This window comes from Oryza brachyantha, chromosome 2, assembly GCF_000231095.2.
Source record: "Oryza brachyantha chromosome 2, ObraRS2, whole genome shotgun sequence".
In the NCBI taxonomy this organism is placed as follows: Eukaryota; Viridiplantae; Streptophyta; class Magnoliopsida; order Poales; family Poaceae; genus Oryza; species Oryza brachyantha.
In genome coordinates this window covers 5,988,359-5,998,852 of record NC_023164.2, presented here as the reverse complement: position 1 = coordinate 5,998,852, position 10,494 = coordinate 5,988,359, and the positions used below count along the sequence as shown (strand labels likewise).

Below are 10,494 nucleotides of genomic sequence, written 5' to 3'. Positions count from 1 at the left end.
CTCCCTAGCTTCCCTTCAAGAAGTTCAATCTTGGATTCTCGAACCCCTCTTAATCCTTCATGAGCAATGCGGAGTGTGTCCTAAATCTCCTTGGCTTCATCAAGCTGATCAACCTTGTTGAATTCCTCCGGGCTTAAGGAGTTGAGAATCGCGCTTGTCGCTTGAGCATTGCGGTGGATGAGGAGCTCTTGCGCCGGAGTGAGATCTTCTTCATCTTCCGGCATATCCTTCACACCCGTGCACACAACTTTCCAAACACTTGAATGCAAGGAGATTAGATGAAGTCTTATTTTATGTTTCTATGCCCCATAGTGAGTACCATCAAAGGAAGGTGCACGGCCGGAAGAGATAGAAATGTTAGATGAGGAAGTATTGAGTTTAGAGTAATCAAACTCAATAGAGGCTTCCTTTTTGGTAGAGCCTTCTCCACCATCTTCATCTTTACGGTTGTTGTTGGAAACGTCGCTAGTCTTGTCTCCCATCTTGGATCACTTCAAGCTTTTAAGCCTTTTAAGAAGAATAGGCTCTGATACCAATTGAAGTCCTAGAGAGACAGCCTAGAGGGGGGTGAATAGGTGTCCTGAAAATTCTTTCAAATTTGCAGCGGTCAGTAAGGGCCTAAGGCCGGACCGTCCGGTCGGCGCTCTCGGGTTGGGCCGAGAGCTCTGGCCGAACCGTCATGGTTAGAACACCGGACCGTCCGGTCAGTGAAAAAAGCAAACTTAACAGTCTCCTTTTTCAGTGATGTTCCTGGGAACGTGGTGTGATCGTGTGTGAAATATAACAGCAGAAAGATCGTAGGAACAAACAGAACACAGAAATCACAATAACAATAACAAGAGAGATTTACCCCGAAGTTCGGATCTTTCGATCCTACTCTCCGTTGAGGCGCTCCTGCGAGCGGGATTTCTCTCGATCCTTTCCCTCTCTTGGCTTCCTCCCACAAGGCCAACACGGGTCTCTGGATTCACATCTAAGGACTAGCAACCCCTTCGATCGACCACCAAGGACAAGATCAATGCGGCTTGCCCAGCCCTAGATTGCAATGCACTCTACCCTGTAGCCTTCTATGAGAAAGCACAAGAATCCACTATCAATCTTACCTATTTCCTTGCGGAGGTTAGGCACTAACCTTCACAACTTGCTCCCGGGCAATCCACACGAATCGGAAGCTCGCGAGCGACGCCTATCCGTCTAGGAGATCAATCTCCAAGAGTAATAGGCCACCTTGACTCCACATGCATCAATCAACACCCGAGAATGAACACTCTATCACTCACTAACCTTAACACTCTTTCTAAGATATGATGCAACGATTAATCTCTCTAGTAGGTGTTTTGGGTTAGTGGAGAGACTTGAGAGGTGCTAAACTTGCCCTAGCAACCAGAAATCTCGAACAGAAAGCCTCTCCAACGGCTAGATCTCAAGAGCCCCTTTTATAGACTGGTAGACGTCAGTTAGCCGTTAGAAAAGAAACCTAACCGGACTGTCCGGCTAGGTGGCCGGACCATCCGGCCGACACTTAACTCACTCACTTAGAGCAGGGGCCGGACCAAGATCCGGATCGTCCTGCCACCGGACTGTCCGGCCAGGGGGCCGGACCGTGCGGTCCCTGCTGCTTGGAAAAAAAACAACGAGACTCCCCTCGACTTTGACTCAACTCTGACCACTCTTGGATGCATGCTTAGCTTATGGTGACCCCTCTTAATAGTACGGAGTTCCTATGACTCAAAACAAAAAATAAAATCTTCTTCGATCTCCTTCGTCTTCATAGAACGGTCGCTCCGGGTCACACATGCATCAAGTAAGTCGCGTAATCCTTCAATCGAATTGATTCTTTAAACTTCTCTGCAATCATAGCTCATTAGCGCACACATGCTTGGCTAGCATTATCATTAATCATCCAAAACTTTGTTTAGGGGCTAGATGCACTTTCAATCTTCGTAATGTTTTCCATCATGAAAAGAGTAAATACAAAATCAAATGTCACAGTAATTCGTAAAGTACCTGCACATCTCCCCCAAAATACTTTGAAGCCGAACGATCATTTGCAACATTGTGAAGGACTGAATTTGTGGCACCAAACATTTTTTTCGAGCTTAGAATCGACTTGTAATGAGAACTTCATCTATTGTCCCCTGACCTCTATAGAGAGCCCATCTGATTTGTAACGAGAAACCATGGCTTGATTTGCTAATAACTCATCATTGCGTTTAGGAAAAGTGCTAACAACATTAATTATGAAATTTGCATGCTGAAAAATTGTGTACCTCATGTACATCTCTTAATGTGGCAATAAGAGCAAATTGGAGTTGATGAGCCATGCAATGGATACAATAAGCATAAGGACACTCGCTGAGAATTAAAGCCTTCAATCCATTCCACTCTCGCTTATTACTTGCCCCATCGTAATCTTGACCTCTAATATCTTGTACATGTTAAGTTACGATTTGTGCTCGTATAAAGGCTGACATCGACAGAGCGAAGCGGATGCCTGTCGCCGGGAGGGTTGGGCTGTGGGCTGTGCGCTCGGGGATGCCTGGGGCTGCGGGGGCGGAGCCCTCGTGGGTTGGATTCTAGGGTTTCATCTTATATATACTTCTTGTAAGCCGTCGTTCGGCGTTGCAACTTCATCCCGATATAGTGATGACATTTGTTGGCTGGCGTCCGTGGTTTTTTCTCTCCTTATTTGGAGGGTTTTTCACGTTAAATTCCGTGTCTTCTGTGATTGATCTATTACTGTTCGTCGTTTATTTGTCAATCGTTTCGTAACATTATACTCAAGTTATTAACACTCAAGTTTCTTAAGAGTCAATGCAGTAGCGTCACTAACATAAATGAGATCAAAGAAACAATTGTTTATATTTCATTCTATGTCAACACACCGACTTGCTACTTCCAATTTATTCTCTAGCGAATTTTTTCACTCAACTATACCGAGAATTTCCTTTTGGAGAGGACATCTGATGAAGTATACTTGGCATTTCTGGAAGCATTTTCTAACGCAATGTATTTCACCACCTTATTATATGATGCCAAAAGCTTAACCATCTCAAGAAAATTACCTCGATTTAAGGACTCTTGAGACTCATCATGGCCTCTAAAGGGACATCCTTGAAATGTCAGCCACCTAATAATATAAATAATATACATGATTGCTAGATATTATAAAATGGACTATTCTGAAGTACAAAAATATTAGAAGGAATTCATTTAATTACCGAATGGAATTGATAGTAGTCATCAGCCTCAGTCTTGCTCTTGCTAAAATTCTGTCACTTTATTTAACCATGACTTTGTCAATTTGAGCCATACTATTCCTTAGATTATTAAAGCACCCAACTAAATAATTGTGAGCTGAGTTGGCGGCATCTCCCATGCGTTTTAGAAATGAGCATTTCTTTCCCATATTAACCTTCTTCTAGTTTTGAAATCCCTTAAATGTGAATGTATTTGATCCAACCTTTCCAAATGGCTTCTTTGAAAAGATAAAGCATGGGAAACAATACGCACAATTTGTGTGGCGAATCGATGATGGTGCTTAGCATCATTCAATGGGTGCTCTTCCTCTTCCAAGATTAGCTGACTAAGGCCCTCGGATATATTACCTCCGTTCCTAAATGTTTGACGTCGTTGACTTTTTTATACACATTTGACTATTCATCTTATTCAAAAATTTACATAATTATTAATTATTTTTATATCATTTCATTTATTGTTAAATATACTTTTATGCATATCTATAGCTTTACATATTTGATAAAAAAATTGAATAAGATGAATAGTCAAACGTGTATAAAAAAGTCAACGGTGTCAAACATTTAGGGATGAAGGGAGTATAAAATCGTCGAACTCCCTGTGGTTGATGAACAGGGAGTTCAAAGATTTATGCCTTTTTGGCTCGGGTCCCTCTCAAATGTGGTAGCTGCAGTCCCCTAACTCTGTCCCTGTTGTACAACTTCTATTGATGGCATAGCATCAAATGTTCTGATCTTGAGTTTGAGCTTGCAAAATAATTGGATCATTGTCTTCAACATTGATTGGATTAGGATTTTCAGTAGAATTGACACTTGAGAGAGGTTTATAAAAGCAATCTATTGTTTTTCTCTTCATCATGCCTGAGCAATGAAATGAAATGTTGAAATAACGACATAGGAATCAATAACTGAAGAAAGACTAGTAGGCCAGCTGATTGGGGATCAAGTCATCAAGAAAAAAAACATAAAGAAGAAGAACAGAAGATGTACGTCATGTTCCCTGTTGGCTGTTGATGGTTGATGGGCATTGGCTACCATGTACGCATGTGGGGGGGGGGGGTGTTAGTAGGCCGTTGTTGGGGGAAGGCCAGCCCCCCTTCAACTCAGTGGCGGAATCCGGAATAAAATACACATGAAGCGAATACGATAAGGATAAACTAACGCAATTCTAAACATAATATTATAATTAATAAATTAAGGTGTAAAAGAGCATGGATAATAGATTTCATTTCAAAATGAAGTCATATATAAATATGTAAGTCAACATTCACCAAAAGATCGCACAAGACTGGTCAATTTTGAAAAAAAGGGTCAATTTGATAGTTCACTAATCAAATGTCTTTGAAAATTGGTAAATAATTATGTAGAAACCTAGACAATGTTCTAGAATATTGAAGGAAATCTCATGTTGCATAGTAACAAACTAAGAAATGCATAATAACACATTAAAGTCCCAAAGACAGACCAATTTGGCTGGATGTATTGATCCAACCTTATACACATAATACATCCACCTGTTCATAAGTAAATGGTCACAAATATCCACACTACATAGCTCAATTTATCAGAACAAATGCACTGTGTCAGCATGGTGGAAAAAGTAGAAAGATTCAACCATTAAATAAAAATCATGCATTCAGTTAGAAATCCAAAATTCAGTTGATTGAGGAGATGAGAAGATAGGGCGTCGACATAGTTGTGCCTTGAAAGTTGCAACGTTGCGCGCATGAGTCATCCACGCTGCAGGCTATCAGCAGTGTGTAGGCTACTGGGTTGCATTCCTATCCTCCTGGGCTGGGTTGCAGAGGTGTCAGGGTACGGCGACACGGGTTGTAGCTGGGCCGGTCGCCCCACCCTACCCAATGGGCAGTTCCGCCTCTGAAGACAATGACTGATCTAATGGTGTAAAATAGAAGAGTTCAAGTGTGCAACTTCCCCGGCGTTGTTCAAAGTTTGATGGCCCAAGTACACATTTGTAGCTATATTTCTAGGAGAGATTTAATTAGTGAGGTGAACGGATTGACTTATCACTGACGTACTTGTCTCTTGAGTGTGCATCAAATATTGTGGAGTATCCTTCTAAATCACAACTACCACATTGCTAATCGCAACCTTCAGAGTCACAATGATGTGTTCAACACAAGATACTCATATGTTGCCAGCAAAATTGACACGATAGGCAGTTTGTTTTTTCATGTACAGGAGAAATTACTTGAATATAGCCACGTCCAATCTAGTTCATAATAGAATATCCATGGTAAATAGTAGACTAATTAAGAAAGTTGTAACCTTTATTAATGCTAGTAAGGAATGGAATCACCACCAAATGTCATATACTTGTGGTGTTTTATTTTGCTATATCATGATACAAGCTGTTATACATTACTCTGAAGTCTCGCTTTCGGACTAATTCGAGAATCCTGGGTAGAATTGTTGTTGAGATCTAGGAGTGAAGGCACCATGCTCTTCTCCCCTGTTGTTCTTGAGGCTTCTGGCTTGCTCCCTTGAGATGCGATACACATTAGCAATCACATCAACCGGCAAGGAACGGAATACCGAGTTTTTGCCTACAAGCTGGCTCACGAAGGCATTAGCATTTGTCTTAATTGCAATGTATTGGAATCCTTCACGTTGTGCTTTCTTCAAGACAACATAGTGTTGTGGAATGATCAACAGTTGTCCTGGGCGAAGTTCACCATCAAACACAGTCTTGCCAAAGTTACTAACAACCTGAACACGAGCACGTCCTTGAATGGTATAGACCAAACTATGAGCATTGACATTCCAGAATGTTGAGAGAATAGCATTCTGTATAAAGGAGTAGAAAGTAATGTCATATATGTCGTAAATCAAAGAATTTTCACCAAAATAATTAAAGAGAAGACATGTTCCTATGAAAAATACCTGATACAAATTTACTCTTGTAGCACTCATTTGGACGAGGTTAAGGATGGGGAACTTCTGGCTATTGAGACTTGTGGTCCTTCCAGCACGTGGGTTATATGTATCAGCACGACTAGGGTTTTCAATGTTCATCCTTGCCTTGATTGTGCAGAAGTTCTCGTCCAATCCATTCCACCGAGAAGATGTCTGTTGTTGTTCACTATACCGAACTTCTTGGTATTGAGCTTGTGCCTGTTCTTGTTGTTGTGTTAGAGTGGGTTTCAAAAATTGAAGGCCATTCTTTACATGTATAATCTCTCCACGTTGATCATTTTGGCTCTGTAACCTCTTTGCTGCTACTGTACTGATGCCTAGAGCCTCACTTAGTATCTCAACACCGAATCCGCTGAATATGTTTTGCCTAGAGTGTTGCTCAACTGAGCTACCATACACTTGTTGGGATCTCACGTTGCTACCTCCTAATAAGAACTCCTGAGTTTTTTTTGTCAATGAAAAACATAATAGTTAATAGTATGAATTGCAGCGTAAAACACAAATTAAGCACAATTTTGATTGAAATAGTTGTTAAAAAAAGTTACCCTTTGCCTTGGTTCAAGCTGATTTGCACTATTTTTTACATCATAAACATATACGGCAACAACAGGCGCATCACCATCATTGTAGAACCAATGTGCAACACCAGCCGGGAGCGCAACAATATCTCCTTGCCTAAATTGATAGATCTTTTGGTGCTCATCTCTAAACTTTTGGCTCTGACTTTGTTCTTGAGGCAAAAATTGTTGGAATTGCTGCTGGTAAGTAGCAGGGCAGCCAGGGAAGGTCAATCCGATAGAACCTCTCCCTAAAAATATTAGTGTTCACATCAGGTGCACAAAACATGAAAACATATTTATTTGGCCATGAAGATCATAATGGACAGAATTTTGTATTATATTTATCCTTATACAAACCTTGGATGATATAGACCAAGCCAGGAGCATTGGTATATCGAGGCACCAGAAGGCCTTGAGGCTGAATGACACGTCGGATGACAAAAGTACCTGTGCACTGGAACAACTCATTCTTCTCATCAAAGTACTCAGTCACCCCAGCTTCTGACCTCACTTTCCGAAGAGGCTCAAATGCCTGTAATCTATCGAATCTACACTCTCTCGAACTTCCTTGTCGAGAGTTGTGCCATGGGTTTGTACTTGGATTAAATAGCTGGGCCATAGAACCATGACATAAGAGAAGAACACAAAAGTATATAGTAAATCGAGAGAAAATGGTAGTTGCCATAGCTATTTTTAGATGGTAATGGAAGCTTAAGCTAATTGATGTGAGTTCAAGGATGGATCAGGCCAGTTTATATAGTAGAGAAAATAATCTTAAAACACGTAGTGATAGAGTTTGTTGCACGTATGGACAATACCTACCTTGTAGTGTCAAAATAATACATAAACATGGCAACTTTTCAAGATCAAGCTATGCATATCATGACTCATCAATGACACATATCGTGTGCTTTTGGAGCAATACAAATGGAACTAGTTAAGAAATGTCTATCCATACTCTTGACGTGTGCCTTTGCCCTTATCATTGTATTTGTTTTTGGGGCATAAAGTTTCTATACTAGATAAGTTTAGCCTAACTTTAAAATAACAAAATTGTAAGTGTGTTGTCATTTTTGCGTGGCATGCTATACTTGATATGTTAGGTGATCCTTCAAACTAACAAATTTGTAGGCTTATTGTCATCTTTACATCGCACACGACACGTTCTAAATTGTTAGGTAATAAGTCTTTTTGTATTTCAATAACTTTACAACTTGCTTATGAATCTTATTATTTATTTTAACCTTAGTGGCCGCTTGTTGCCAAAAGCGTTTTAGGTATATATATCTTTTTCATGATATGTCTATCCATATCTTAATTTGTCTCTTTGCCTTGTTAGTATATTTGTTTTTTGCAGCATAAAGTTCCTAATGGTTATATGCTTAGTCTAACATTAAGTAACAAACTTGTAATTATGTTGTCCATTTTATGTGATTTACTACACTTGATAAGTTGGAGGTTCATTGAAAATAACTAATCTTATGTTTGGTGTCATCTTTTTTTACATGGCACGCCACGCTTGATATGTTACCTATTCTTTTGAAGTAACAAACATCCAAGTTTTCTTTATTTTTGTGTGGCATATTCCCTCCTACACCCTGTAAAATAAACCAGTCAATGAAACATATTGGTGTGAATAGTTTTCCCATGTAATTAGCATTTTTTAAAATTTTCTTTTACAAACTATATAACTTGCCTGTGAAAGGAACACAAATAATTTTAACTATTTTGGAAGAACTTGTTTGATTAAATTTTACATGGAACAATTTCATTATCTTTACATGATTTTGTTTGATTGATAATATATTCCATGCCACGAGACACAAGGAAATATATTATCTAAGTCCTAGTCGATCTCAACTATCCTAGATCTGGCCCACTCCCTATTCATAACCAGTTATGCCTTCCAAGAAGGTACCCGATATCCATATATTTCATAGTAGACCCCGAGTGCTTCACAATTGATCTCCAGTCTTTCTTACGGTTCATGACAAATGCCAAGTGCTCCAACTCTCTTGATTGCAGTCCTTCTAGATGCTCTCATTCTCCTTGAAATCTTGCAAAGAGGCTATGGAGGGCTTTGTTGATAACACTAATAGTAACCCATAGACTCTAGTCACATTCAAAGACCTACTAGTACAATCATCATGAGAAATCAACTTATCAAAATGAGCCATCAGTCATCATATACGTTGATCCAAGCATGTTGCCATCATAGTAGGTTTTGATATTTGAGCAGAGTTCATAATAATATCCCAGGCAAAGTTTCCTAGTCTTCCATGACCACTTGATGATTATGTGAGTAGTTGAAAGGCACACATATAGGGATGCAAAGCACAAAATTTTAAATGCATGTATGTAAAAACATACCGATATATCGCCCTTCGTTATCTAGGATTGCACAACTGGGATAACTTGAACCACCTTGTTAGAATCATCATCTTAGCGATAGATACGAAGAGCTTTGGTTATCGGAACACCACCTTGTCAGAATCATCCTCTTAGCAATAGAGACAAAGAGCTTTGGTGATGGTTCTGATATGAAATTACATGATCACTAGCTAGGATGAATCGTTCAAACTCAAGCTATGATCAAGACCTTGTTTGAAGTGTTGCTTCTTGAAGTCGTCTTTGACAAATACCTCAAGATGTGCAGCACCACAACAGACTACTCATCTCAAGTTGGTGGCTGCTCCACCACTTCCCATTCCGCCCACTCTGTTAGCATCGCCACCGTCACCACCCTTCATGAGCAGCATATCGCCGCGTCCCTTTTGATGAACCGATGAAACAACAACGAGTGGATAGTAGGGGCGCTAATATGTGGGCCCCACATTTTTCTTTCTTCCTTGTCACTTACATGCGGGTGTTGATGCCAAACCTTAGAAGATCGGTCTGAACCGAGACAATACAAGATTAGGGTTAGTGAAAATAGACTCAAACTAGAATTAAACAACTTTAACCAATAATTAATGGTCCATGGTGATCTACCAACCCAGATCTCTAAGCTAAACATATTTATTGGTAAACATTAGCATTGTTGAGGGCAATCCTTATAGATCAGACTAAACCAAGTCAGTATAGGATTGATATCAACAATAGATGGTTTACACCAGAAATTTTGACGAGCTTAGTCATCCAGCCAATAGATCACCTAGATGAATTATTGGTTAAAGCTCCAATACAACGGTTCATACATGCATACCAGTTGATCTAATCTGTCATTCACGACCAATCATATTTGATCGGACTAAACCCAAACATAATTATGTTTGCTGTAACAACTCAAAACGAAGTCGATAACATGTATGACCCATGGTTGGAAAACTGAAACTATTCTAAACATGCATGGCAATTTAGATATTAATAGAACAAGGAGTAAAACAATCGAATATTTTATTTAGAATATCGAACTTAACCGATAAAGTCCTATCAAATTTATCCGATGGGTTGACAATATTGACTTACATCATAAGAGTTTGAACTTAATCAATGTAGCGTTACTTTGACAGTCTGCTCCTTCAAAGGGGCGTGTGGTCAAGCGCCGAGTTTTGTATTAATCTCAATCTAGTTTTATAGGGACCGAGGTGTGTACATATTTATACGCCCGCTTCTGGGCTAACCTTATCGAATGAGCTTTTTTCCCATCCTTGAGTAGGTACCATGAGGTACCACTCTTTTCTACGTAAAATTTGGTACCTTCTAGTACCTAAGGTACCAAGAGGTACCAAATTTTATGT

At 39.7% G+C, this 10,494-nt stretch overlaps 1 protein-coding gene across 1 annotated transcript; it reads right to left on the bottom strand.

Annotated features, from left to right (window-relative positions):
* Window positions 1-5,663: 5,663 nt before the first annotated feature.
* On the bottom strand, window positions 5,664-7,439 carry LOC102718806 (glutelin type-B 2). Its single transcript, XM_040520683.1, has 4 exons — window positions 7,112-7,439; window positions 6,740-7,002; window positions 6,162-6,632; window positions 5,664-6,065 (listed from the first exon to the last, which is right to left on the bottom strand). The coding sequence occupies exons 1-4, from the start codon at window positions 7,437-7,439 to the stop codon at window positions 5,664-5,666; spliced, it is 1,464 nt and encodes a 487-aa protein (XP_040376617.1).
* Between the last annotated feature and the right edge of the window lie 3,055 nt (window positions 7,440-10,494).

What these genes read in the sequence shown, in the direction of transcription:
- LOC102718806 (XM_040520683.1), bottom strand. Translation starts at nt 7,439, where the DNA reads ATGGCAACTACCATTTTCTCTCGATTTACTATATACTTTTGTGTTCTT. An exon ending in CTTGGTCTATATCATCCAAG is followed by an intron (nt 7,003 to 7,111) that starts GTTTGTATAAGG and finishes TAATATTTTTAG; the next exon opens with GGAGAGGTTCTATCGGATTG. An exon ending in CAAGAGTAAATTTGTATCAG is followed by an intron (nt 6,066 to 6,161) that starts GTATTTTTCATA and finishes TCCTTTATACAG; the next exon opens with AATGCTATTCTCTCAACATT.